This window comes from Chlamydotis macqueenii, chromosome 26, assembly GCF_036417535.1.
Source record: "Chlamydotis macqueenii isolate bChlMac1 chromosome 26, bChlMac1.mat, whole genome shotgun sequence".
In the NCBI taxonomy this organism is placed as follows: Eukaryota; Metazoa; Chordata; class Aves; order Otidiformes; family Otididae; genus Chlamydotis; species Chlamydotis macqueenii.
Genome location: NC_141581.1, coordinates 6,117,126 through 6,143,971, shown reverse-complemented (window position 1 = coordinate 6,143,971; position 26,846 = coordinate 6,117,126). Strand labels below are relative to the sequence as shown.

Genomic DNA, 26,846 nt, shown 5'->3' with positions numbered 1-26,846 from the left:
AGGGCAGCGTGGACGCAGTGGCCCGACCGGGGGAAGGCCGCCCCGGGACAATCCCGCCGCCCAACCGCGATGTGGGCCCGGCCTCGGGGTGAGGGGAGAGCCCCGAGGGGAGCACCCGGCCGCGGGGGGCGTCGGGGGGGCTGAGGCGGAACGATCGCGTTGAGGCGATGTTTCCAGCCGGGGCTCTGTGCGGGGCGGGGGATGCCGCGGCGGTTTCCGGCCGGGGCGGGTTTAACGGGCGGCGGCGGTGCGGGCCATGGAGGAGCCGGAGATGCAGCTGAAGGTGAAGAAAGGTGGGAGCGGGCCGCGGGCACCGGTCGCGGTAGGGCTCTGCAGGTGTGAGGTTGGCCGGTCGCGACAGGGCCCGGCTCCGACGGGGCCCGAAAAGGCCCCGCAGGCTGAGTCGCGGCGGGGTAGGGCCCGGCGTGCCCCGGCAGCACCCCGCCGTTCGGGGAGGGCAGAGCTGGCCCTGTGCCCCGTCCCCCCCCTCCCCCCCCCCCCCCGGAGCCTGGCCCTCACAGGGAGCTGCACTGTCCCGTCCCCTCCTCCCCGGGCCCCCGCGGGGCTCTGCGGGTGACCCGTGTCCGAAGGGGCGGCCGGGCTGCAGCTCTGTCCCGGCGGCTGTGGCCGTCCCGGAACGGTCTGCTGGCGTTCGGAAGGCTCGGCCTGTCTGCTGGCGCAACAGAGCTGTGGTATCTGGGCAGCTGTGGCTGAAACCGAAGCTCTGAAGGGAACAGGAGAGTATAATTCTCCTTAAAAGCTATTTTCCACCTGCAGAAGGTGGAAAGCGTTCTGCTTCAGCTTGGTGAGTGCCCTCCCCGATTCACCCCCCTGGCACTGAACGAGACAACCTCTGATTTTTGTGCCCGTCAGTTATGAGGAGCTGTCGGTGTCCTCGCAAAGCCGCAGGGACATCACAGCCGTGATGCAGCTGTGCAAAGCACCAGCTGGCGCAGGGCGGCCCGGTCGGGGTAAGAGGGGTGGAGGGAGGGGAAGCGGCTCAGCAGGCAGCTCGGAACGGCGCTGGAGCTTCCCAAGCCTCGCTCTTTGGCCTCCGTGTCCTCCTCCGTGGATGTTTTTTAGGATGTCGCCTGGGGAGGGTGTCTGGAGGGGAGCGACAGAAGGACCCTGCAGCGGGCGAGGGGCTGGGATGCGGGAGAGCTGGAGCCCGGACGGCCAGTAATGAGCCAGGGAGGCTCCGGACCGAGAGGTGCCAGTGCTCCTGGCCAGCTGGGCTGGCTGCAGGCGCAGGAGCGGGAGCCAGGCCGCTGCTGGGCTCTGCTCGTCTCCTGCCACCCTCCGAACTGACCAGAAAGGGCCCAGTGAGGGGCGTGACCCATGTGGTCCCTGAAACCAGAATGACCAGAGCTGGCAGGGGACCACGGTGGCATCCCAGGCTGGTCTGTCTGTGGCGGGAGCCCAGCTCGCCGCTGGCTGCAGGTGCCCTTATGTGGAGAGGGGAAACGGAACTGCCTGTTCAGTGGGGTTTTGCTTTCGTGTTCCCGTTAACAGACTAGTTACAAAAAATGAGTGGGCTTTTGCTCTGAGCTCTCTGTTTTTGTGTTGGGGATGGGACCGTGGTGCTCTTTCCAACCCCTCCTTCCCCCTTGTTGCTCCCCGCTTTCTGTAACTGTTCTTTTTCGTGTTGCAGTTACAGACAAATTCACAGAGAGCATGTACGTCCTGGCCAACGAGCCCTCCGTGGCGCTGTACCGGCTGCAGGAGCATGTGCGCAGATCCCTGCCGGAGCTCGCGCAGCACAAGGTGAGTCGCGCTTCGCTTCAGGCTCCGAAGCTGGAACGCTGTCGGGCACAAGCCGTTTTCCTGACTTGACACCTCGTCCCCCTTTCAGCTCCCACAGGGGATGGGAAGGAGGGATTTGGGGTGTGAGGTGCCATGGTGCCCTGATTTGAGCTGGAGGGAGCGTTGCAAATTTACCTCTGGACCGGAGGAAGAAAACTTGAGAGTCCAGCCCCAATGCCATGCTTGCACAGCTTGACTTGTGCGTGGAGACAAAGAAAAACAAGCAGTCAGTTTTGTAAGGGGAGGAGGGAGATGGTAAATCTTATTACCACTGCCTGCGCCGTGAGGTTTTTCTTCCCTACATAAAATAAGGGGCAGGGTGAGGGGAGGGGGAGCATGAAGAAACAAGTGAGAAGAGCCCACATGAGGCAAGGCAGGATAATGAATAGCATCTCACAGCTGTGTTCCTGCTTTCCTCCAGAGCACGGAGCGCAGATACGTTAATGCCAGCCGCCTTGTCCTCCTCCCTCTCCTGCCAGTCGTGATTCATTAGGAGTGATGTCTCATGAATAGATTACTGCTTCGTGTCTATGCTAATGCACTGTCAGGCCCCATTTTTCACCTTTGCTTTACAGCCCTGGTTTCCAAATTAACCTGGATGGTGACACTTTATTATTCAATTATTTATTAACGCTTTATATACGTGTCTGCACGCAGTGGTAGGTGTATAGAGACGTATGCGTATGTACAGCACGTGCTGATGCCGCTGCATCGCTGCATGCAGCAGACAGGTTTGTAAGATTATTCCTGAGCTGTCGCTTGCTTTCATTTAATCAAGATAGTCCCAGTTTCAGGGAGCGTGGCCCGAACAAAAGGAAATTGAGCAAATTGTATGACAAGTCACGCAGAGGGAAGAGATCAGCTTCCATCACGGGACGGTGCGTACCGGGGGTGAGGGCAAGGGGCAGCACAGAAGAATTCATGGAAGTGGCAGCCGAGTGAAGGTGCCGGACACAGAACGTGGTGTGGGGCAGCGGGGTTTGTGCTGGGCAAGGTCTCTGCAAACCTTTGATTCTCCCATTTTCCCTGCTCATCGCACTTATCCACGGTGTTCTGCAAACTCTCTGGCTCAGCTAAGTTCATTTCCTAGCTGCAGCCATCGCAGAGAATTCTCTTCTGTCACCAAAATTGCTGCTGCTGCTTCCCACTTTCTTCTTGTGAAGAAGGAGGCCGTGCTGTCCTGCAGATGCCAGCAGCTAACGCAGGGACGCTGCGTCCCCCTGTGTGACTGCAGCTGTCACAAGCACCAGACACCTTTGCTCTTTGCCTTCACGCAGAGCCTCGCAGCCTCCCTCCTGCCCCGGCCGCCAGCCGCAGCTGCGGCAGCGCTGCCCTTGCGCACGAGGAAGAGCTCGTCGCGCTCCCCGCGGTAGCGGTGCGCCTCAGGACAAAGCTGAACCGGCCGTGCGGCACCCTCTTCCCCAGGGCGCTGCCCCAGTGCCACCCCAGTACCTGTTTGCCTCTCTGGTGTTAAAAACCATTTCCTGAGGTTGCCTGAAGGTGTTGCTGTTCTCATCCATTTCTTTTTGCCCGGTGCACAGGCTCTTCCAGCTCCTTAGCTGCTTTCCTGGTGCCTGGCTGTGTGCAGTGGTGCGCTGATGTGGCAAGAGCTGGCAGCACATGGAAAGAAAATTCTTTGTGGCAGCTGGACAACAGCAGATCCAGACCTGCTGCTGGTGACTTTTCCACCACCCTCGTCAGCTCTGGAGCTCGTTTTTTTTTGTTGTTGTTGTTTTTTTGGTTGTTTTTTTTTTTTTCCAAGGCTGCAGCATCGTGTTTGGGCGCATACTCTCCTTCCTGCTGGTAACCAGTCGCTGGTAGGAACTGGGAGGGTTAAGCATTAGGCCAGTGTCCTGACTGTGCTGCCAGGCTGCTGGAATAGAATCACGGAATGGTTTGGGTTGGAAGGGACTGTAAAGATAGAGTTCCAACCCCTGCCGTGAACAGGGACACCTTACACTAGACCAGGTCACTCAAAGCCCTGTCCAGCCTGGCCTTGGGCACTGCCAGGGATGTGGCCACACTCTCTCCGTTGTCCTTCATCCCACTCTCCTTTTATCCCAGTTTCAGGTGTGCTGTTTGCAGTGAACAGGCTGGCCGCACCAAGCCCTTGGGCCCAGGCAGCCAAACTCCAGGCGAAGGGGATGTGCGCAGGGCCGTTGTCGCAGCAGAGCGTTCAGCCAGGTGGGGATGGACGTTCTGGGTTGCTCTGCCAAAGCCCATCAGCTGTAGCTAGACGCTGGAACAGGAGGGTGTCAGCAGGGCTGCGCTCTGTGGAAACGCTGTCAGGTTTTATCTGCATCAGAGCAAAGGCATTAAAGTGAGGTGTGGCTTTAATTCTTCTGAACGGAAAAGAAGGAAAAGGAACCTTATGTGTGGATCTGTTTTCAGGTAGCTTAGTCCTGAAGGAAAGAGGATTTATTTGTGTTTTCCAGCTTTCCTTCAGCCACACAGCAGCTCCATCTCTGGCTGGCTGAGTTCTCCTGAGATGCAGCCTTTGGAATTTCCAGGGGGATTAAACCTAGGAAAAACTGGGAGGGAAGGGGCTGGGAGAAAAGTTTCTGCAAAGAGGTCACCTCCAGGCCTTCACGACAAGCAACCTTCTGTGATGTGATAAAACAATCATCTTAATTCGTTCCTCACCATCTCAGACTCTCTGATACGAGACAGTGCGAAGCAAGGCCCTCGCCACCTCCGCGTGTTGTAGCTGCGCTGCTCAGCCCCGCTCCGCACAGAGCAGCCTTTCTGGATTTCCTCTGATCTTTTGAGAACTTGTATCTCCTCGGTAATTTACTTCTGAGCGTCGGTAACGAATCGTTAGTGCTGTTGTGTACTAACAGCTGGCTTTAGGTCTTAAAGTGCATCCGAGGGCACATCCTGGGAATTTAAGAAAGGACATCAAGAACAGATTAAGAAGTGACAGCTCTAGGGAGAGACCCTTGTTCCTAATTCAGGACATGAAAATCCCAGGAACTGGTGGGAATGCTGGGAACAGACACCTCTGGCTCTGATACCAGGAAATGATTAAAATCTGCTGGGCTCGGAGGCAGCAGGACCCCGGGTGGGCGGCTGTGACACACACGACTGAGCCAGTGCGACGTTGGGGTCTCGGTGGTTGTTAAAGATCAGCTGGCACCTCCTGGGGAGAGCAGGGTGAGGAGCTGCAGGTCAGCTTCTGCGCCTTCTGCAGCTGCCTTTGCATGCACGTTCCCAGCAACAGATCCAGCAAAACGGGATTGGACTCTGGGACAAGCGCGGTGTCTGGGGCTGCGAGTCCTGCGTTGCAGGACCCTCTCCCACAGAGAACTGCCTAGAGCCCTGCGTGCAGAGGCTTGTTTCTTTTGTCGTTTGAAGCCATGTGGTCCAGCGTCCTGCTGGAGGGCAGCCTTTGAACAGCAGAACGGGTGATTCTGGATGCGGTCCGAGCTCCCGCCCGCCCTCCTTCCCTCGCAGAAGAGCCCTCGGATTGTCTCTGGCTGGTAACTACGGCCAGCAGAACAGACTGCAGAATTAGCTCCCGTGAGAACGTATTTTTCAAGAGTGCACAAACTACTTCAGGACTTCTGAAATAGTTACCTGTTGAGCTACGCCTCTGAATTCGGCTGCGCTTTCACTGTGATTCGTCTTGGTTTGGTTCTCCCTTTTCTTGGAGCTACAGCGTACAGTTGTGTCCCACGCCGGAACCGGCTGCCGGCAGTGCTGCTCGCGTTCACGTGAAGTTCACAGGGCTCCTTCCAGGTGTGTGGAAGGAAGGGCCCGGTGCTGACTGCTGCTGGGGCTCAGGCGCCAGAGTTTCGGAGCAGGCTGAAGGAGTGGGACGCTTGTGACTGCGGAAACGTTTTATGAACGGCAGGGCTAATGAAATGAGAACTTTCAGTGCTGCAAAATAAAATTTTCCCTCGTTTTGCGTGAAGGACTAAGGGCTGAACTCCGCAGGAGCTGTGTTAGTTCAGATCTTGGCTGGCCTGTGGCACTTGGCACCACTCCTGGTTGCGTGGAGCCTGACTGACCCTGGCTTTCAGCTGCCTTGTGGGCTAAAGCACCTAAAAAAACAGGGAATTTTGCCGGAGTATCCCAAGCGTTGGCCTGAACTAGTAGCCCTTCCAGAAATACGCTCAATAAAGTTTATTTGAAATGCTAGCGCGTAGCACCTGGACCCCAGAGCGTGTGGAGACAGCATCCAAATGCAATTTCCAGTGAAAAGCAGCCGGAGGCCTCGTTTGGGCAGGGCTGGCAGAGCCGATTGCTGCGGGCTGCGCCGCTGCGTCTGGCCAGTGCCTGCCTAACGACGCGGCCTTCTCTTCTCTTCTCTTTCAGTCCGACATGCAGAGCTGGGAGGAGCAAAGCCAAGGAGCCATCTACACGGTGGAGTACGCCTGCAGGTACGGGACCCCTCCAGGCAGGAGGGTTGTGTGCGCAGGCGGAGGTGTTGTGGGAGAAAAAAAGTAGAGGCTGCCTGCGCTTCCCTGAGGCCTCTGAGCCAGAGAGCACGGTCAGGGCGAGGGTGCGAGGCAGCGCTCTGAACCATCCCCGTGAGTCTCATGGCTCGCTTTGGGTGTGCCAGTTTTTCCCCGTTTCTGCATGGGGTGCAGACCTGCCAATCTCCTGCAATAAATGCACCCACCAGCTCACGAGCGTGTGGAGATGCAATGCGCCACGTACAGCCTTGGCGCTGAGGTTTCTTATTTACCATCCGCTCTGGCAGAGGCTGTGTGCTCTAACACCACGGTGCCTCCGGAAATGCTAACCGGTCTCCTGTCTCCTTCCTGCCCCGCTCTTCTCTTTCAGTGCCATAAAGAACATGACTGACAGCAGCGTGTACTTCAAGAGCATCGACAGCCTGCTCAAACACGCCATAGCCATGAAGGATCAGCTGAACGCCGCTCAGGGCCGCAGGTAACGAGGAGATGTGACACTGCTTGTTTATCTGAGCAACCGCTCCGGCTGGCAGAGGCTTTGGTGACGTACCGCAGCCCAGTGCAGTTATCTCAGAAATGTGATTCTAGGCTGTTCCTTGAAAGAGCGTGCTGCCTGCCTTCCAGTGGTCACCTGGCTTTGTTTACTGGGAAGCAAATAACCTTGTTTACAAAAGGGTAACTGGAAAATAATTTATTTCCGTGTTTAAAAAGGGTGCTTGGTTGTGTAGTATGTGAAATCTTTGTGCCAAAGGCGTTTGGAGGGAGATGATGGTACCGAGATGGAGTAGGTGAGAGGCTGCGTTCAGTGCTGCTCTGTCGTGTGCGTGGCTCTCCGGGCAGAGTCCCACAGAGACAAGCGGTGCTGACAGACGTAGTGGAGAGATGATGTGGTTTTGTATGTTTGCAGTTGAATTACAGCTACTGAAACATCTCCCAGCAGATCGTCTGAGTCTGGTGCATTTGTCTGTCCTGCGAACGGTGTTGGTATGGGAGTCTGGGTAGGAGTGAGAAAATTCCCAAATGTCCATCCCTGATAAATGCACCCCGGGGAACAGAGAGCTTCTGTCTCCGCAGAATGACTCTGCCTTAGACACTTCTGGTTCAGGTTCTGTATTTTCCCCGTTGACCACGTGTCAGCATCACGCTCTGTGCAGGCCAGAGCATTTTTAGTGGTTTTCACGGTGGCGTGGCTGCAAGAATTGCTGCTTGATGCCCGTGGGGGCTGGCATGTGCCACTCCGCAGTCTGCGCAGCGCGCTGAAAGGTGTGCTTGTTTAGCTGCTCTCCCGCTGCAAGCAGTGAGGTCTCGGCTGAGGGAGCCCTTGGTTCTTCACGTTCTCGCGGCTGCTGGTGTTCTGCCTGCCTGCTGGGTGTGACTGCCTCTTTCTTTTTACAGCACTGTTGCCCCACAAGCCAAGAATCCTCCAGCCAGTTCCTGACTTCAGACAAGACTGGCCATCCTCTGCCACCTTCTCCAGCCCAGCTCTCTGCTCTCCAGGCACGGGGAGGAGTGAGGAACCACCTGCTCGATCTGTGAAGCTGCACGGAGGCCCCTGCCTGCCTCTTCCTTCCCAGAAACAAGGCGCTGCTCCTGAGCAGGCAAATCCTGCCACTGGCATCAGGACTGCCTTTGTGGGGCGCTTTGGGGGGCGCTTGTGTCCCTCCCCACAGCGCTCCGCAAAAGGGAAGTGGGGTGGCTCTGTGCTTGTCCGTTCTGGTTCTTCTCAATGGTGTGTTGCTATGGGGCATTTTTCTCTCTACCTCTTGGCCGCAGAAAACTCAGAAAAACTGGGTCTTGCTTTGTGCTTTGTAGATAGCTGTGTAAAGACGTAATGCAGGCCCACTTCAGCTTTGTTCAGAGGATATTCTGCAAGGAGAGATTTTTGTGTGTGTGCCAGGGAGTTGCTGAATTTGGTTTTGGAGAGAACAATAATAATAAGAAAAAAACAAGAAAGTTCTGTCTTAAAACCTTCCCCTGTTGCTCGCTCGGGCTAGGGGTTCTTGGAGCCTGCTGGCTCTGCACATTTCAAAGGGCACAGAGCAAAACAAAGACAGGCAGAGTTGGAGCCTCTCAAGTGAAAAAGAGACTGTCCTGTTCTTCAAAAAAACAACAAAAAAAGGACTTTCTTCATCCCTTGTCAAGCAGTGGGAAGCAGAGCTCTACACACAGCTCTGGAGGGCACTTTAAAAAGCATGCAGCTTCAGTGTTAATCTCTCCTGGAACCAGCAGTTCCCTTCTGCTGAAGAATTTACCAAGGATGCAGGGATGAAAGTGGTGCTAGACTCAGTTTCCAAAGAAACTGTATTGTGCTTGGGATAACAGATGTCTGTCGGGATAACAGCACGGGAGGTGAGAGGGAATCTGAATCGGTGGCCTCCCTTCACTCCCTGCAACATGTTACTGGTGGCTGAATGGTGAGGAATGGAGGAGGAACCACGCGTGCTGCTGCTCTGCGCCTGGGCAGGGCTGGCAGAGCGCGGGGCTGTGAGGAACCTGGGTCTGCGGGGTGAACCGTCTCGGTGTGATTCTGGCTTCTCGGGTGGAGGAGGGAGGGAGGAAGCAGGGGAAGGGCAGGGAGGTAGGCATCCAGGGAAATCATCTGCTGGGGGAGGAGGGTGGGTCTTGTGAACAAAAGCCACTCGCTTCTCCTCACCCACGTGTTCTGCTTCCTTTGCTGCGGCTGGGACGGTGGTGGGGGTCCCGTGTGGGTCGCCGCTGCCCTGCCAGTGTGGTCCTTGTCTGCACAGTGGTGAGTGCCGGCAGCATGGCAGGAGGGGCTGGGGGCTCGGGGCAGGTGGCCCGGGGCTTTGGGCTTTGCGTGGAGGTGGCATCTTCTCAGTAAAAGAAGTGAAGAGCGGGAGGCCGTGGCTGCGCAGACCCCCGGGCAGAGGGTGGGAAGCAGCCGCCCTCCTGCTCTGGTGAGATACGACCCACGTTAAGCTCTGAACAGAGGTGCAAATCTTTGTGCTGGTGCCTGCAGCTCCCCTGGGACAAGATGGAGATGAGGTCCCACTTCACTCACACCAGAGTGGAGTCCTTGCCTGAGGCTCCCGGTTTGCGTGACAGCACGTTCCTCATCTCCTGCGTGATGCCGTTCCAGGGCTTGCCCTGTGCCTGCAGCAGACCCGACTCTGCCAACAGCGTCCTGTGCGTTCGCGGCAGGTTGTAGCACTCTTTCTTGGAGTGAAGCCCGGGGCTGCCTGAGGAGGTGAGGTTGCTGCTGTCTGGAGAGCCCAGCTGGGATTTTCGCTCCAGAAAAGGAGGGAAGGAAAATTCCCTGTGGATCTCAGGCCGGGGCGCTGCCGTGTTCTTGTTGTTCAGATCGCTGGTGGAGGATTCGCCGTGCTGGGCAGAATCATTCTCATACAGGGTGTGAGAGACCTCAGAGCGGCTGCGGAGTGAAACCTGGGAAGCCCGTACCAGGGCGTGCGTCACCGTGATCAGCAGGACGATGACGCCGGAGGAGAGAATGCAAGCGCTGGCAATGCCGGCCTCCAGTTCAAACAGCAGCAGCATGTAGATGGCGAGAGCTGGAAGGAAAGGAGAGTGCAGAACATCTTGAGGAACCAGAAGGACTAAGGGGATACATCTGACCTGCCAGCTTCAGGCCCCGGGAGGGCTGGGCACCAAGAGCAGAAAGCCTGCACTACGGGAATGAGGTGGCAAAGCCATTTGCAAAACAAACCCCATTCTGAGGCAGAAACTCGCAGCTTGTAAGTGCTCAGCAAGCAGCGCGGGATGCACGGGCCGGGCTGAACGTGCCCCATCCCTGCTGGGCTGTGCTGGGCGCAGACGAGCACTTGCCTGTTAGGTAGACTGAGACCCCACAGCAGAACAAGCCGATGGCAGCGTGGCGAACCGTCCGGCTGTCCAGAAGGAACCAGTCTGCCCTGCAAAACAGGGGAGAAAAATACAGGTCTGCGTCCTCTCCTGGCCCTGGTCTCAGCACAGAAACAACGCCGATGCTCTGCCCCCCCGCCGAGAAACCGAAAGGCTGGTTTTGCATAGAGGAGAGGTTCAGAGCCAGGTCACGAGCCCAGGGGCCTCTGCTGAACTGGGGTGTTGCGCAGCTCTGGGCTGCGTTCTTCCTGCTCTGGAACAGGAGATTTGGAGATCGCTTGAAATTTCAAACTTTTCCTGCCTGGTTCGAGAAACCAGAAACCTTCAGAAACCAGACAGGGGCAAGGGATCAGAAGAGACAAATGGCTGGAGGCTTTTTGCGGGTGATTTGCCCCTTTCAGCAAACCCTGAAGAGCAAGCAAGGAACAAAACTGGGGCCAGTCAAACCCATCTCTGCCTTAAAGAAAGGATGACAGGAAAGCGTGAGCGCATTGAATTAAGCACGGCCAGGTTCTCTCTTCACCCTCGGGACTGGATTTCTGTGCTCAGCTCAGATTGCAAGCCTTTTGTCTGGACGGGGCTTGGTACTTGAATTGTGCTTAAAACACTGAAAAGACCAGCTCCTTTCCAGCAGGGCCTTTGTTTCCCACCCAGCGCCCGCTGCCTGCGCTTTCTGCCGGCATGCTCTCCGCCGAGCCGCTGGCAGCTCTGCTTGGGCGTCTTCAGAGCCAGACTGACTGGCAAACCTCAGCCCTCGCTGGGCTCTGGAGGCTGCTGTCACCAGAGGATGCCTCGGCTAATTGGGAGAGCGGCATGCGGTCGTTAGGGGACGCAGCGTTGCGTGGCCGGGGTGGAGGTTGGCAGGTGGATGCCAAGTGACTCGGGAGGCTGAGAATGCGAGTGCTCGGGGAGACGCTGGCAGGACTGTGCTGCTGGAAGATTCAAACAGTCCCTCAAAACACCTCAGGGTGCCCAGGGCGTCGCTTTGTCCTGCTGGCCACCTCCAAAAGTCTCAAGGAGCTGGCTGGAAACATGCCCTGGCTTCAATGGGGCAGCGGCCCACGGTCCTCCTGGCAGGACCAGCCCTCCTCTTGCTCCCCTGTACCCCGGGGGGTGAATTTGGCAGCCAAGGATGCTGTGCCCTGGCCCAGTCTCCTGCCAGCATGGCCTGGTGCCCTCCCCTCCTCCTGGACTTGTTGTAGCCCCTCGGCCGTCGCCGCCTGCGCGGGGAGCCATTAATAGACCCTGGACCCGCTCCGGTTCCTGGCTGCTGGTGGGGAAGAGCGGCCGCTTTGTTTTATTAATTACCTGAGTCGGGAGGGGGATTAGCGGGGAGGAGGAGGACTTTGTTTGGAGCTGGCTCAGACTATTGAGTGCGGTGCTGAGAAGCGGAGCGGTAATTCAGTGTGACAGGCCCAACGTGGGAAAGGTCCCTGGGACGTGAGTGGGTCCCCTAATGAAACCGGTGCCTGGTGGGGCCAGGCCAGCTTGGCCACGACGAGACAGCACCTCCTGCCCGGGAGAAGCCCGCAGACAGGCTTCCCTGCATCCCGAGAACCTGCCCTTTTCCTCCCAAACACCAGCGTACCCCTCAGGCTGCAGCTGGGGAAACCGAGGCACGGCCGGATTAAACGATCTGCTGGAGATCCCGGGCAGAGGGGTGCTGACCGATGGCTCCAACCCTACCAACGCCTCGCGTCGCCTGCAGCAAAGCCAAGAGCAGCTTCTCACTCCGCAGGGGCTCTGAAGCACAGCACAGAAATATTATCTGAAATCGAGTTGTTTGGGAAGAGCTTTCCCGCTCAGCGAGACACGCCGGCGGGGCCCGCAGCCGTGCGGCGATGGTTGCTCCGACCTGTAGGTCCTTGAAGAAGTCGCTGCTGTTGGATGTGGGCTGCCCTGCGGCCGGCACGCTCCGTCCCTCTGCCTGTCACTTTGCATCTGGCTGCCTGATTCATGCTGCTCCCCTTTCGCACTCGGGATTTTTAAACCTGAACCTCACAACTTCAAAACCGAGCATTTCACAGCCCGAATCAATACCAGGTCTCAGACCGATTTACAGCCGTTGGGGGATTTTCTGCTGTCACAGCTTTCCAGCCGAAGCGGAGCTCCCACCAAAAGCAACGTTTGCTGTGGGAACTTTGTGCTTTGCAGAAATGTTTTGCTCTCCTTCATTAGTGAGCGCACTGAGCACCAGCTTTGTTTGGAAGATGCTGTGAGGAGACGCTGGCGCTTGCTGGAGCACCTCCAGCCGTCGGGCTCCGCGCAGAGCATGAGGCATTGATGGGTTTTGCTAATTAGGAACACAAGTAACTGCTGAAACATTGTCATTTCCTTGAAACGAATTCGGGCTTGCCGAAGTCAGAGTAGTCCCAAAAGGGTCCCATGGGGACCATCGCATGAGCTGCGTTGAGGGACCTCCACGTACAGACCAGTTTCCACCAAGATGCTTTTAAATCTGACCGTTCATGCGCTGGTTTTTTTTTTTTTTTTTTTTCTTTCAGCCCAGGAGCAGAGCTGGGGCTGGGCCGGGCCAGCGCGGGCAGAGGAGCCAGGAAGCCAGCCCAGGTCTCTGCAGAGCAGGGTGAGGGGAATTGCTTCGGAAACGGTTTTGCAAGTGTAAACCTGCTGGTAATGGTTCAGTCAACACCTGTCTGTGGTCAATGATCGCAGGCCTGCGGTGGTTTGGTGCTGCGCGAGCGGCCGGTGCCGTCCCTGCGGCAGTGACCCCCAGAGCCCGGCTCTCCCGCGGCACAGGGACAAATCTCGGGTGCTCCTGGGCGTCGTGGCTGGGCCCAGCACATCTGCCCTGCCTTGACCCTGGAGCTGCGCCGGGCTGGTGTCCCACACGCTCCGTGAGCAGAGAGGCACCCTAGCCCGCGGACTGGCTTCTTCTCAGGGAAATGCAGTAGCCTGTGTCAGTGCAGGCAGGCGGACGTGCTGCTAGAAACTTGCTCCTGGGCCATACAGTCAGGACACTCAGCGACACCCCAAATCAAGGGGCGCATTTACAGAGGGATCCGTCAGCCAGCACTAATCCAGCGTCCTGCGCAGGCACTGCGGAGGTGAATTTGGTGGTACCCAGGCGCTCAGCGAGTGCCAGAGCATCATTCCCTCCCCGCAGCCCCCTTCACAGGGGCAGTGACTGGGGGGTCCCTGGCAAAGGCTGGATCTTGGGGTGCAGGAGGGGTCACCCTCCTTGCACCCCTCATTCTCCCCATCCCCTCTGCACCCCTCCAGCACCCTCCATCCCCTGCAGACCTCCCTCCTTTCCGGCCCCCAGCTGCACCCCAGCCTCCCGGTGCCCAAGCCCCCTCTGAGCCCCCCCTGGTGCCCGCCAGGTCCCCCCGCACCCCCAGGCCCCGGTGACCCCCACTGTTCCCCTAACCCTCCCGCAGCCCCAGGGCCCGCTGCCCCCCGCGGCTCTCACCGGTCGGGCCCGGGCTGCCCCCGGCACAGCTCGGTGCTGAAGTAGCCGTGGAGGAGGCAGAGCAGGAGGCAGCTCACGTTGAGCACCAGGCAGAGCGCGGCCAGTGCGGCCGACACCGGCAGCAGCACGGCGGCCGCCGGCTCCGGTAAAGCCCCTCGGCCGGTCAGGGGCCCGGTGCCGGGACCGGTCCGCCCCGACGGCAGCTGGAAGATAAGGCTGGAGGCCAGCAGGGCCATGGCGGCGGCCAGCGTACCGAAAAGCAGCAGCACCGTCAGGGCCCGCTGCGGGTAGGTGGCGGGCATGGCGGGGCCGGTACCGGTACCGGGAACAGGTAGAGGGCACCGGGAACCGAGGGAGCAGCGGGCCGCCGGACCCGCTCCGTTCCCCAAAGTTGCGTGCTCTCCGCCCCCGGTGAGCCCGGCCCGGGGAACCGGTCCCGGGAGCAGAAACTGGCACCGGCCCGGGAGCAGCGCTCGGGGCGGCGGAGCTGCGGGCCGGGGGCGGGCCAGGGCGGGTCGGTCCTGCCCCCCGACTCCGCCCCGCATCCCTCCCCGCCCCGTAACGGGGCCCCGGAGCCTCCTGGGGGCCGGGAGGGAGCGGGAGGCTGCGGGGACCCCGTCGGGATGCCCAGAGGGGCGGGCGGATGGAGGACCAGCCCCCCGCTCCCCTCGGCTCTCCCCGTTCCCAGGGGCCAAGCCCGGCTTCCCCACTGCTGGGAAAAATCCTGGGATCAGCCCCGCCGATGTAACCCCGGCCTGGGCGCGGAGAAGGGGACACCGCGGGGGCCCAATCCTGCTTCCCCCCGGGATGAGAGGCGCGTTTGGCCCCCGGAGCATCCTTCCTGGCTCGGGAGAGAGCCCCCAAAATGTTCCCAGTCCCGCCAGGCTGAGAAAGGGCCCGCGAGGCGCTGCCCTGTCGTCAGCAGTTTCCCGTGTCTTATAAATACCCTGGGAAGCAGAAGCGCCTTTTTTCCCCTGGGATCCACCCCGCCAGCAGGTCCCCCTGGGAATCGGGGAGGATTCGAGGAGGATTAATTCCAGAAAATTCACTCTGCAGGTTGCCTGTTACCTCGGGAAAGACCCTGTGCCTTGGAGCAGTGGGGAAACAGAGGCACGCTGAGCCCCACACCCACGGGCACAGCCGTTTCCCCTGCGTATGAGCCGAGGGGACATCGGGATCGGGCCTTTCCGTGTGCGTCATGGGCTCCCTGCCAGGGCCAAGCCGAGGGGACTGGGATGCGACGCTGGCTCCTCCGGCTTGGTGTTCTGGGCCCGTGCCTGAGCCCGGCTGTGGGATCGGGACGGGGTGGCCTTTCCGTCCGACAGAGGAACGCTGCCCACCGCGGCGCTGCCAGCCTTCCCGTCTCGCGTGGGTGGTTCCACTGGCACCCTGCGCTCCGGCCGGAGTCGCGCGGGACACGGGCTATTTTGAAAGCTGGTGTGTTGGCCTTGGCAGCCAGCACAGGTTTGGCTCCCGGCTCCTTTCCAGTCTCGCTTGCATTTTTGGCTGGGAGGGGATGTCAGTCCCCAGGCCTGTGTCGCTGGCGTTTGGCCCAAAGTCCCCGCACCAGCTCCCGGTGACGACGTCTCTGTCCCTTCCCCGTGGCCAAGAGAGCAATGGGGCTCAGCCGTGTCCCACCGGCTGCGTCGCTCGGGGTGCAGAGCACTTGCAGGGCTCAGCCCGCAGGTGCCCAGCAGCTTGGGCTCCCCAGAACTCCAGGATTTTGGGGCAGGGAGGACCTCGAGAGGGACCTTGAAGCTTTCAAGCTGCCGACCTGCAGCTTGCAGGGTGCAGCCAGGCAGAGCCCAGCCTGGCACCCCCTGACCCGGGGGTCCGGGCAGCCCCTGTGCCCAAAGAGGGGGTTCGGCTGCTGCAGCTGAGGCAGCTCTCAGCCAGGCCAAGCCCCTGGGCAGCCTGAGGCAAAGGCGAGGGGACAGGGCAGGGAGGTCCCACGCCCCGGGTGGGCAAAGGGCCACCCTGGGTGTTCTCAAAGCCCAGCCTGGGGCAGGACGGGGTCGTCTCGGACTGCTGATGCCAGGTTCCCGCTCTGCCGATGCTCACGTGCTTCTCCTTTTTCCTTCCACCTCCTCTTCAGGATCAATTAAGATTATGAGCAGGGCTAATTAACAGTTTGCTAATTGCACTCTGAAGCCCTCTATAAATCACAAGCTTTAAAAACAGCTCTGGGAAAGATGTCGTGTCCTCTCTGCCAGTGCAGCCTGCACTGAAAGCCTCATCCAGGGAGTCCTCGTCTCTCCAGCCCCTCTGCCTCGACACCCCGGGGCTGGGACCGGACCCCCGGCACGGCCAGGCTCAAGGACGTGTCCCCACCGCAGGGCTGGTGTGGGAGCTGATTTCCAGCGAGCCCTTGGTAACCCCCTTCCCACCTGCTGCCCGGGCAGCCCCGCTCACGTAACGGGAGCTTGGGAATTGCATCAGTTCCCCCTTGCCGCTGTAAACATGGGTGCTCCTCACAGGAACGCTGCACTGAGCGGCTCCTGGACAGCCCTTGGCCTTTCTGCCGCAGCTGGAGGGAGCAGGATCCCCGGGACAGCCGCCCTCCCCGCACCCGTCCGGGGGGCTGCCCGGCAGATCAGGGGCTCAGGGAAAGCTGGGCAGAGCGTGGTGGTCACTGTCACCCGCGGCTTTGCCCCCACCCATGCAGAGGTCACTCATGGACAGATGAGCTGGAGCGTGAGCCAGGCGGTGCCTTCTCCAGGGTGAGATTTTGGGGTCAAGTACGGACCCAGGCATGAAGCCGGGGCACATCAGCGTTCCCCGAGCTCAGGTTCTGCTCCCACCCGAGGCAAAGCGCCTTCTCAGGCGGGCTGCCCCGCACCCTGCACCCGAAATGCTGGTTCCCAGCTCTGATGGTCCCCTCCGTCAGACCCCGGCCGCCTGTGGCCCTGTCACTGTGTGGCGGAGCAGCGCCTGCCTCCCTTCGCTCTGCAACGTCCGCGCCGTGTCGTCTCCGCGGGCTTCGAGCCACAGGATCCACAGCCACCTGCATCCCCTGGTCCCCGCCCGGTCCCCTCTGATCCCTGATGGCGCCGGGAAGTCACAGCACCGGATTGTCCTGGGCGTCATTGAGGCGTGTCCCGTGCCAGCTGGGGGGATGCCGCGGCGGTGGGCTTCGCGACGAGCAGGCGTTGGGTTGCTTTACACCAAAGCAGGTGGCCAGCAGCGCGCGAGCTACGCGCGGAGGTTTCGCTCGACGGCCCCAGCGCTTCCGTGGGTTGTGTCACCGCTGTTCAGCGTCCCCGCGCAGGGTTCTGGGGTGGCCTTGCCAGCAGCGGGGGGGTGGCTGGGGGCAGGGGCGCGGGGCAGCCCCCTCGGGGCAGGTCACTTCATTTCTAAAAATAAAAGACAAAAAGGAGAGGGAGGGCGCTGGACGTTTCCTTTCGGAGCTGCAAACCAGCGGTGGGGGTTCAAGCCGGTGAGTTTTGGTTTTGCTGTGGTTTCACGGAGCCCTTGGTGACCCTGGGGACTCGGGGGACCAGCACCTCCCAACCCTGTGGCGGAGGGGCCTGGGGGTCCCGGGGATCTGGGACGAGGCACACCCAGAGCCCGGCCTGACCCCTGCGCCCGGGACCTCAGCCCGAGCCCCCTGACGAGGGCACAGCAACCCCCGGGACCCCCCCCCCCCCCGAACTTCGCCCCCATCCCAGCCCCCCAATTCCCACACGCTCCCCCGCGTCCTCCCCAGCCTCACCCCGTCCCAGGGCCCCAGTTCCCCCGAACCTCCCCCCCACCTCCCCCAGTCCCCCCAGCCCCCCAATATCCCCAGCTCTCCCCCAGCCCCCCCACCTCGCCCCGTTTCCCGGCAGGGGCGGGGCTATGCAAACCAGCCCTGCGGCGGTCACCAATGGCGAGCCGGCCCGGCCGCGTTATGCAAATCTCGGCGCGGGGTGGGCGGGGTTATGCAAATGAGGCCGGCGCGGCTGGGGCGGGCGGCGGGCAGGGCGCTGCTCCGGGGACGCCAACCGGGACCGGACCGGGACCGGGTTGGGACCGGACGGCGGCGGGGTCGCAGCAGGGCCGGGCTGGCTCCCCTGCAGCGCCGGGCACCCGCGGCCGAGCCCACGAGGAGTTGCCGAGGAGGAAGAGCCGGTGTCCAGGTGGGTGTCCTGGGGCGGGGAGGGGGCGTCCCGGGCTCACCGGGGGCACCGATACTGGGGGGACGGGGGCAGTGTCCGCCGAGCACCCCTCAGGTCCCGTCCGACCGCCCCGACGGGGCTCCCCTCCACACCGGGCGGCTCCACGCATCCAAGCGGCCGCCCCGTCGGGGCGCACGGGCTGGGGGAGCGGTACCGGCCCGGGAGGGTCCCGGTGCAGCCGGGCCGGCGCCCCGCGGGCTGCCCTGGGCACGACGGAGCCCCGTCCCCCGCCGCGCCGTCTAGGGATGGCGGCTATAAAAAGCCTGCGGTCTGCGCCGGGCTCGGGCGGTTATTTTTACTCGTGTCTGCGCAGGGAGGAACGCCCGGGTTTAACCCAGAAGTGCAGCCTGGAAGGCAGCCGCCCTGCCCCGGCCCCGCCGGCCACAGCCCCGCCACCTCCGGGTGCCCCGAGGCCTTCGGGCGCTGGGGCTGAGCCCCCTGCACAGAGGAGAAACTGAGGCACGGGCATCATCGTGTTGGCTCGACAGGGGTTGGTCACGACGCCGCCGGTAACGCTGCACTGGGACACCCCAATGCGGGGCCAGGGCCTGGCGTCACCATAGCTTCGCCGGGGTGTCGCACCCATCCGGCAGTTTCTAGCCTGCGCCGAGTCGCAGCCCGGTCCCTCGCCGCTCCCAGGTGGGGAAGTGACCCGGCCCCGGCCCCCGGTCGCGTGGCAGCTCCAAGCGTGTCCCAGAGCACGCGAGTCTCCCTCCATCACCCGTCTCCGCGGGGAGAGCGAGGTGGATCCTCTGCCGGATCCTCTGCCTGCCACAGCCACTTGCCAGCGAGTCCCCGTCCCTGGGGTTTTACTCTTTTAATGAGAGAGAGTTTCCCAGAGCTGCTGGCTCTGGAGATGGGGGTCGCAGGGAACGAATTAACACGGCAGCCACGGTGCGCTGGGAGGGGGGCGATGGGCCATGCCCCCTCGGTCCACACACCTCGCTCAGGGGGTCGGGTACCGGCTGGGACGGGAGTGTGAGTGACCTGGCTGGAGAGCCGGATCCTGACCCTTTTCCACTGGGCCACTTTCCCAGCCCCTTTCCAGCTGGGCACGGCCCAGGCGGGTGACGTGTTGGGGGAGACCTGCGCAGCTCGGCACGGGGCGGGGGGGATTTGGGATGCGGATGCAGGCCCCAGGTTTGGCTTAGGATGTCAAACGTTCCCGCTGGCCTCCGAGCCCCAGGCGCTGGTGATGCACCGGTGCGGAGAGGCGAGCGGCGCAGCAATGGGGAAGGAAAGCGAGTTTGGGAAACTGCGTGGTGTGAGGGGAGGGGGATTCCTGCTGACACCCGGCAGAGGCACCCCAGCAGTGAGGGGGCTGGAGGGTCGGGCATGCCGTGCTGCCGTGAGGGTGCCCGGAAGGATCGGGACGGGAATTCGTGTATTTAAGACCCTTCGCTTTCCCTCGTCTTCACCAGAATTACAGCAGGATCGCCAGGAGCACAGCGGGTCTGTAAGCCACACAGCCCTAACACCGCGGGGATGGGCTCAGGCCAGCAACTCCTGCCTGCCCCCGGCAAACCCTCCCGCAGCGACTGGCATCATTTCCCGTATCAGTGGCCAGCTGTGGCGCGGGGCGGCCCAGCCCCGGGGGAACAGCACGTTCCTTCCTTCGGCTTCTGCCAGCGGCATTGCCAACACGTAAAAAAAAAAAAGTGGCCTAGGCTGCGGCGGGGGTCCCTGTGCCCATCCGTCTTCCCAAGGGCAAGAGCTGCCTCGGTTTTTCGGGAATGTTTCAATCCTTCCTCCTTCCACACAGTCATTTTGGAACCGAAAAGCCTCCGCCCATCGCCGCGCTTCGCCCGACGGCACCAAGCCGCAGCGGCGCTGGGTGTTGGCGGGACTTTCGCTCTGCGTCACCCCGAGCGGGACGGAGCCCGTGTGGCAGCCAGGTCCCCTCCGAGCCCAGCCGAAGCCTGGATTTGGCTCTGGAGGGGCACGGGGCCACGCCACGCCGGATTCTCCTTTCCCCTGCTTCCCAGCAGGCTCCTCCTGCCTTCCCTGCTCCCCTTCCTGCGCCGCTGGCCCTGCTCTGGTTTATGCTGGTTAGTTGTTTAAACAACTGCTGTTCCCCGGGGATCGGGTGCTTGGAGACCCTGACCTGGGGTTGTTAGGTAAGCGCACGGACCCCTAATAACCCCCTTGCTTTGATTTTTGGGCTAAACTCTACGGATTTAACGTTTCTGGGATCATTCAGGGATGGAAAGGTAGCGCTGGGACCTCACTGAGCATCCTGTGCCAGGGCTACAGCGCGCGGGAAAAAAAAAACGAGCCTCTCTCATGGGGTCGCCTTCGTCTTGGCGTGCTTCCTGGGATAGGAAGTTTCCAGGCTCCGGCGGGATGCGAACGACCCCCAGACATGTAGAGGGGCCGGGGAGTTGATGATAAACCTGGGGTCGGGGTGAGAGCTCTGCGCGGGTGCTGGCCACGGGACGGTGGGGGGCTGTGCCGGGGCGTGGAAGCGAGCTCGGTGCGTGCGAGCGAGCAGAGAGCCCGGGCTAAAGATAAGCACGCGTGGGAGGGCGCGGAGGCCGGCGGGATGCCAGGCAGCACGGGAGCCTCTGCCCGGCGCAGGCAGGGAAGGCGTCTCCTCCCTGAAAGATTTTGAGGGCCCGAGAGCTTTGCGTGCACCGGGTTTCGGCGGACGCATTCATAATGCCGAGACTGGAGGGTGCTTCACCCCTGCTGCCACGCCGCGGCGCGGGTCGCCATCACGGCCACGCTAACGAGGAGCCATTGGTGCGAGGTGGGAGCTGGTGGAGACCGAGGCAGCGAGAAGCTGCGGGGTTTCTCCAGGGCTGGCACCCCAACCCCGCTCCCTCCTGCTCGGGGAGTCCTGGCCACGAGCCCTTCCTGGCCGGACGCGGGCTCCTCACAGCTGCTCCCTCGGTGCCGTTCCCGCGGCTGGAGGCCATCGCCTCACTGGGCCGCGAGGTGGAGAGGGCAACGCCGGGCAGAGCCGCCCCGCTGTGCCCGTCACCGCTGCCGTGCAGCCCTAACGCTGCTTCACACCTTATGGCAGCAATTAAACCCCGCAGCGCGCGCCCCGCTCCCCTCACAGCCCTTAATACCTGTCCGGGGGGAACCGCGCGCCCGCGCCCTGCCGCACTGCGGTGGCTGAGGCACTGGCGCTTGCGGGGGCTCGAGCCGAAATGCCTGGTACCCAGCTCCCAGAGAGCGTCCCCCCCTGCCCCGCGGGCTGAGCCCCGCACCCCTTCGAGGAGACGCCAGCGCGCGGTGCCGGAGGCGGCGGCAGCCTGACCGCGTGGGTGCCACGTGGCGGCGGTGGCCGAGCGGCCGGGGCGATGCCCCAGGAGGAGCAGAGGAGCCGTAACGCGCTGCGCGGGGAGGCGGCTGATGAAACCACCCCGCGCGTTGCACGAGGCCTCAGACGGTTCCCGTGCGAGGGGACGAGCCGCCCTGCGCCCAGGCCAGCCCGCGGCTCATCCCCAGCTCCCTTGGCCCGAAAGCGCTGCAGCTTCGCTTTCTCCTGCTTCCCGTCCTCGCCCTCTGGTCTGGGCTGGGGTCCCTGCAGCATCGCCCACGGGTGCTGGTGCCCCCCTAGGACCTCCACAGCATGGTCCCATGGTGCTTGTGCCCCCCCACAGGACCCCCGCAGCATCACCTGTGGGTGCTGGTGCCCCCCTAGGACTTCCACAGCATGGTCCCACGGTGCTTGTGCCCCCCCCAGGACCCCCGCAGCATCCCCCCCGTGGGTGCTGTACCCCCAGGCCCCACTCCTGGAGCACCCTGCCTGGATGGGTGCGCAGATGTGGCCCCTGCGGGGCTCAGAGCCCCGAACCTGGGAGCTCCCTGGCCCCCCAGGCCTGGGTGTTGGTGCCAGGAGGGCAAGGGCAGCCCCAGCCCCGCGCGGGCACCAGGAATCCTTCGGAAAACCTCTGCCTTGTCACCAGGGAGCCACTGGCTTTTCCGGGGCGGGGGCCCGGGTGGTCCCAACGCCCCCCGTACCTTGGTGTGGTGCGTGGGCCCCGGGACACAGGGTGGCAGCGGGGCCGTGGGAACGGCAGCACAATTTCCTTCCATAAATTAAAATTAGTTTTGATCAGCTAAATATAGCCGCTGAGCAAGATGGTAAATTCGACCGTGCTCGCCAGGGGGAAGCGGGACGAACTGGGGCGTCGGGGGAGCGGAGGGCAGGCCGCTCCCCAATCCGCACCCCTGGGGTGCATCCCTGCGATGGGGGGGCTGCTGGCCGGGTTCGGGGGGCTCGCGGGGTGCTGTGGCCCCCGGGGAGCCACGGCACAGAGCTCCCAGCCCCGCCGGCTGCCCAGCTCGGCTCTCACCCCATGGCTTGGGGACGGGGCCCAGCTCCATGCCCAAATTGGGGTGGGGAGGCTGGGGTCCCACTGGGAGCCTCCTGATGGCACCCGTGGCTCTGCGCTGGGCTGCAGTGGCACCGGGGCATCCCAAGGGGTTTTGGGGCGAGCGATGCCGAAGGATGACAAGAGAAGCACGGGTGTCCCTGCGGCGGCAGGGGGATGGCACGGGGGGCGCGATGGGTGCTGGCACCCCGCAAATGGGGGGGATGCGGGGTCCCCGAGCCCTCGCCCTGCCCGGCGAGGGCGCACGTGGCCCGCAGAGGTGGGTGGTTTTGCTTTGCTGTCTCCTCGTGCAGCCACTTCCTGACCCGTGAGCGGCGGAGGGCAAATTTAGTCTGTTCACGCTAGAAAAAAAAAAAAAAAATTAAAAAAATAACTTTGAACCTAAAAACAGCCTTTTTGTGTGATGGACCCTCCCCGCCGCCGGCCCGGCCCCCCCTTATAACCGTGCTGCACGCGCCGGACCCGCCGTGAGCGGCAGCAGCGTGCGGGGCAGGCCGGAGCAGCCCCCCGCCTCGGTGGGCTCTCGGGGGTGCGAAGGCTGATCCCGCGCTCCCGGCGAGTGGCCAGGCGTCGCGGTGCGGCGGCTTTCCGGGTCCCGGGACGGCCGTGGGGTGGGTGTCACGGGGCCGGCTGGGCAGGGCTGCGGGGATTTCTGCCTCTTTCCGCAGCAGAATTTCCCAATTTTTTATTTAATTTTTTTTTTTATTTCTGCTGAAAAAGAAATGCCGAAACTTCATCAGAAAAGTTTTTTTCTTTTAGTAAAACTTATTTTTGGTGGCCGGCGGGGCGAGGAGGCGCGTGCGGTGCCGGGGCGGACGCCTGCTCGGGCCAGCCCTGCGCTGCGGGGGCTCAGGGGCTTCTCACTCTCTTCCAGCCCCTCCTCGCACGCAGGCGGCAAAAATGGGCCGGAAAAAAATTCAGATCAGCCGAATCCTGGATCAGCGCAACCGGCAGGTAGGAGCTGCTCGGGGCGAGGCGGGGACGGGGGGACGGGAGCCACGGGGCCACAGAGGAGGCGAAGCTCCCACCTTCCCCGCGGGTGCCGGGTCCTCTGGAGCTGAGGGGGCTCGGGGACCCGGGCGGAGGGTTTGGGGCCGCGTCCAGGGGTCCTGGGTGCAGCGTCCCGTCCCCTCCCCTCCCCTGCGCTGCAGGTGACCTTCACCAAGCGGAAGTTCGGGCTGATGAAGAAGGCGTACGAGCTGAGCGTCCTGTGCGACTGCGAGATCGCCCTCATCATCTTCAACAGCACCAACCGCCTCTTCCAGTACGCCAGCACCGACATGGACAGGGTGCTGCTCAAGTACACGGAGTACAGTGAGCCCCACGAGAGCCGCACCAACTCCGACATCCTCGAGGTAGCGGCGGGGCCGGCTGGGGGGCGCTGGGGGGGGGGCGCAGGACCCCGCTCAGCCCCCCGCTCCCCACAGACGCTGAAGCGCAAGGGGCTGGGGCTGGAGAGCCACGAGCTGGAGCTGGACGAGGGGCCGGAGCCCGGGGAGAGGGCACGAAGGCCGAGCGAGGGCGTAGACCTGTCAGTGGCACGGCCCAGGTTTTACGTGAGTTGTCGCCATTCCGTGGCGCGGGGGGGCGAGGGTGCCCGTCCCCTCCCCGGCCCTCACCTCCGCTTGGCCCCGCAGAGCCCGGCGCCACTGCCCGAGGCGCCCTACGGCAGCTCCTCACCAGCCACCGACGCATCCCTGGGCGGTGCCAGCGGCTCCCCACATGGCCAGGGCCGTGTGCTCGCCTTCAAGCCGGCGACGCCGAAGGCACCGGGACACTCGCCGGGGCCGCTGCCCCCAGGTAGGTGGGACCCGTCGCCCAGGGGTGCTGTGGGGAGGCGGCTGGGGGGAGAAGGTGCCCATGATGGGCACCCCATCCCTGCTGCGGGCACCCCATCCTCGCCATGGGCACCCCATCCTCACCATGGGCACCCCGTCCCCGCCATGGACACCCCGTGCCCACCATGGACACCCCGTGCCCACCATGGGCACCCCATCCTTGCCATGGGCACCCCGTCCCCGCCATGGGCACCACGTGCCCACCATGCGCACCCCATCCTTGCCATGGGCACCCCGTCCCCACCACGGGCGCACTGTCCTCGCCAGCCCCGTGGGGATTTTCCCGAGCAGGCGCCGCATGCAAAGCTTCTTTCGCAGCGTCTCCTGGTGACTTGCCGGGAGCGGGGCCGGGGTGGGTGCGTGGGCAGGTCACTCCGCCACAGCTGTGGAAACGCCGTCGCTGCCGCCATCCAGCTGCTTCCTGCACCGTGCCGGCACCCAGCACCCCCAGCCCCGGCACCCCAGTGCCAACCGGGGCTGTGCAGCAAAAAAGCAGCTGGAAAAAATGATGCTTGGGCTTGGCCAGCGGAAACCCCCCGGGCGGGTGGGAGGTGGCACGGGGGCGGCCGGGCAACATTCCCAGTGCAGGACGCGGGATGTGGCGTCCACATCTCCTTGGATGGGGGTGGCGGGGTGCCCCGGGAACGCTGGCCGTCCCCAGAGGAGGTCTGGGCCACTCCGCGGGGAGCTGGGATGAGGATGCTCCCTGCCGCAGGGTCTGGCCGGGGAGCTTTGCAGCCAGCGGGCCCCGGGGCCGGATCCGGCCACCGCCTTCGCACGCCATTTCCGCTGGCAGCGTGCGGCCGCCGCAGCCCAGGTGCGCCCACGGCCTGGCGCAGGAAGTGGGTTTGCCGGAGCGCGGCACCGTGCACACGCGCACAGCCGCACGCAGCATCGAGGGCGTCAGGGCCACCGGCCGCGCCCGCGGAGATCCCCCGAGGGCCGGAGCCCCCAGGACCCCGCACCCCTCGGGGCCACCCTGTCCATCCCCCCCCGTCCCTCTGCCCATCCAGGTGTCGGCTACCCGCTCTTCCCCGCCGGCAGCCTGACCCGCACCCTGGCCACCAAGATGTCCCCGCCGCTGTACCTGGGGGCCGAGGGCCGGCGCGGCGAAGCCCACGGCAGCTTGGCGAGCGGACGGAGTGGCGGCAGCGCGGGGGTAAGTGCTGCGATGGGGGGGACACCGGGCCAGCAGCTCCCCAGATGTGCAGCCCCTTGTCCCCAGGGTGGGCTGGCTCTGGTCCCAGGCTGCCCCTATTGCCCAGGCGGGGGATTGGGACCCCCCAGCCGTGGGGTTCCTCCGGGGTGGGGGCTGGCAGGGTGCTCGGCACCCCCTCCCCAGCAGCGACACGGTGGGAGGGGGCGGCAGGGCGGGCGGCGAGGGGTTCCCCCCCGGCTCGCTGCAGCCAGGCATCTCCCAGCGAGTTACCGCTCCTGGGGGCCACGCGGGTGTCCCCCTCCCCAAATTCAGCGAGGAGCTCTCCGATCTGCTCCCACCTCCTCTTCCTCAGCCCGACACTGGAGGTCTGCTGGGCGGCGCGGGAAGGGGCTGGTGGCGGGGGGACATTGCTTCATGAGGTCGGCAGCACCAAGCCTGACAGGGGGCACCCCGATTTCCCGCAGCGGCCGCTGTACCCCACTCTGCAGACGCTGAGCCCCGCGCTCACCCCAGGCAGCTCCGGTGTCCCCAGCCACGGCCTCGCCGCCTTCCCCTTCCTGGCCCCGGCCCAAGCGGGTGAGTCCTGGCCCCTCGGCCCCAGGACAGTGCGCAGTCCCCCCGGCTGCAGACCCCCCCCCACCTTCTGCTCACTCTTGGCCTCCTGCTCAGCAGAGTTTGGGGCTGGCGAGGCCCCGCCACCCCCCACCTTCCTGCAGCCCGGCCCCACGGCGTGGCAGCACCCTCGGGACATGGCAGCGCTGGGGTAAGGATGGGGGGGGCGGCTGTGGAGGGGGGGGCGGGAAGGAGTGTGTGATGGGAATGGGCCTGTTTGTGGGGAGCTGCTGCACCCACGGGTGCCACCTTCCAACCGTGGCTGCTGCCGGCACCTAAGGCGCAGCCCCCCCACCCACGATGGTGGGGTCTGTCCAGCTTCACCCCAAAACTGGGGTGCATGTGGTTGCTCCCCCTCCTCGCTGCTGCCAGCGGAGGCCATTTCCCACCAGATTTCCCCGGGGGACCGGGTCCCCGTGTCCCCCCGTTGCACACCAGGCTCCCAGCAGCTGGGTGGGCGGCTGCCCGGTGCCCAGCTGGGTCAGAGCTGGTATGTGAGGTGAGTCTGGGGGGTCTCAGCCTCTCTAGGGAGGAGAAGGGGGGTGAGCTTGGCCTCTCCCCAGCTCAGGCACCTCGGCAGGGGATGGGGGGAGACCTGGCTTTACTCCTCGTCCCCTCTCACCCCAGGGTCAGCAGCCGGATCGCCCCCACCGCGGAGCCCACCCCGGCCGCCGCCGCCTCGCAGCAGCACGAAGCCATCAGCATCAAATCGGAGCGGGTCTCCCCGGGGCTGGGCTGCCCCCCGGGCACCCCCCAGCCCCCTCTGGCCGCCTTGAGCGAAGCCTCCCGAGGCCCCGGGGACCTCCAGCCGCGGGACGACTACGCCGAGGGGTACCCCTACCCCCCGGGCCCCCCCCGGCCGCCGGCGGAGGAGCAGCGAGCCCCCGGTCCCGCACGGCGGGCGCAGGCCGCGGACGCTTGGCAGAGATAGCGAGGATGAGGGGGCGCGGGGGGATTGGGGGGGTGGGCAGAGCCTGGGGGAGCAGCCCCCCGCTTCGCCCCCACCCTCAGAGCCCCGGGAAGCTCCCCCGTGCCCTTTGCAACGCTGCCGGCGGGGGGGGGGCGGGGGGGGCGGGGGGGGGCGGCGGTGCCGCAGGAGGGTCCTGCGCCCCCCACCCTGGGGCTGCAGCTCCCGGCAAACCCCCTCCACACCCCAGTGCCCCCCATCTGCCACTGCCCCCCACCCCCACCTTTCTGCAGCTCTGTCCCCCCGGCCCCCGCGAGGCCGGGACCCCGGGGGCGA

The 26,846-nt window shown here is 63.5% G+C and overlaps 3 protein-coding genes across 5 annotated transcripts; 2 read left to right on the top strand and 1 right to left on the bottom strand.

The window, feature by feature from the left end:
* Positions 1 to 208: 208 nt before the first annotated feature.
* Positions 209 to 8,156, top strand: BORCS8 (BLOC-1 related complex subunit 8). Its single transcript, XM_086767496.1, has 5 exons — positions 209 to 293; positions 1,652 to 1,764; positions 6,121 to 6,185; positions 6,592 to 6,699; positions 7,617 to 8,156. The coding sequence occupies exons 1-5, from the start codon at positions 257 to 259 to the stop codon at positions 7,657 to 7,659; spliced, it is 366 nt and encodes a 121-aa protein (XP_086623622.1). The 5' UTR covers positions 209 to 256; the 3' UTR covers positions 7,660 to 8,156.
* A 235-nt stretch (positions 8,157 to 8,391) lies between these two features.
* On the bottom strand, positions 8,392 to 13,935 carry TMEM221 (transmembrane protein 221). Its single transcript, XM_086767497.1, has 3 exons — positions 13,492 to 13,935; positions 10,026 to 10,111; positions 8,392 to 9,751 (listed from the first exon to the last, which is right to left on the bottom strand). The coding sequence occupies exons 1-3, from the start codon at positions 13,791 to 13,793 to the stop codon at positions 9,240 to 9,242; spliced, it is 900 nt and encodes a 299-aa protein (XP_086623623.1). The 5' UTR covers positions 13,794 to 13,935; the 3' UTR covers positions 8,392 to 9,239.
* Positions 13,936 to 17,491: 3,556 nt separating this feature from the next.
* MEF2B (myocyte enhancer factor 2B) lies at positions 17,492 to 26,597 on the top strand. Of its 3 annotated transcripts, none has more exons than XM_086767596.1 (8): positions 17,492 to 17,609; positions 22,869 to 22,948; positions 23,146 to 23,550; positions 23,632 to 23,794; positions 24,846 to 24,991; positions 25,456 to 25,567; positions 25,661 to 25,754; positions 26,231 to 26,597. In XM_086767596.1, exons 2-8 carry the CDS (start codon positions 22,895 to 22,897, stop codon positions 26,532 to 26,534), a joined length of 1,278 nt encoding a protein of 425 aa, XP_086623722.1. In that variant the 5' UTR covers positions 17,492 to 17,609; positions 22,869 to 22,894; the 3' UTR covers positions 26,535 to 26,597. The 3 variants fall into 3 exon arrangements, with proteins under 3 accessions (XP_086623722.1, XP_086623724.1, XP_086623723.1); XM_086767598.1 differs by lacking the exon at positions 17,492 to 17,609 and having other exon boundaries at positions 22,746 to 22,948; positions 23,146 to 23,349; positions 23,422 to 23,550; XM_086767597.1 differs by lacking the exon at positions 17,492 to 17,609 and having other exon boundaries at positions 22,746 to 22,948; positions 25,664 to 25,754.
* The last annotated feature ends 249 nt before the right edge of the window (positions 26,598 to 26,846 follow it).

Coding starts and splice junctions, on each gene's coding strand:
- MEF2B (XM_086767596.1), top strand. CDS start 22,895: ATGGGCCGGAAAAAAATTCAGATCAGCCGAATCCTGGATCAGCGCAAC. Junction 22,949..23,145: donor TGGATCAGCGCAACCGGCAG/GTAGGAGCTGCT, acceptor CCTGCGCTGCAG/GTGACCTTCACCAAGCGGAA. Junction 25,755..26,230: donor CGGGACATGGCAGCGCTGGG/GTAAGGATGGGG, acceptor CTCTCACCCCAG/GGTCAGCAGCCGGATCGCCC.
- TMEM221 (XM_086767497.1), bottom strand. CDS start 13,793: ATGCCCGCCACCTACCCGCAGCGGGCCCTGACGGTGCTGCTGCTTTTC. Junction 10,112..13,491: donor GGGCAGCCCGGGCCCGACCG/GTGAGAGCCGCG, acceptor CCTGTTTTGCAG/GGCAGACTGGTTCCTTCTGG. Junction 9,752..10,025: donor GGTCTCAGTCTACCTAACAG/GCAAGTGCTCGT, acceptor CTTTCCTTCCAG/CTCTCGCCATCTACATGCTG.
- BORCS8 (XM_086767496.1), top strand. CDS start 257: ATGGAGGAGCCGGAGATGCAGCTGAAGGTGAAGAAAG. Junction 6,186..6,591: donor ACGGTGGAGTACGCCTGCAG/GTACGGGACCCC, acceptor CTTCTCTTTCAG/TGCCATAAAGAACATGACTG. Junction 6,700..7,616: donor AACGCCGCTCAGGGCCGCAG/GTAACGAGGAGA, acceptor TTCTTTTTACAG/CACTGTTGCCCCACAAGCCA.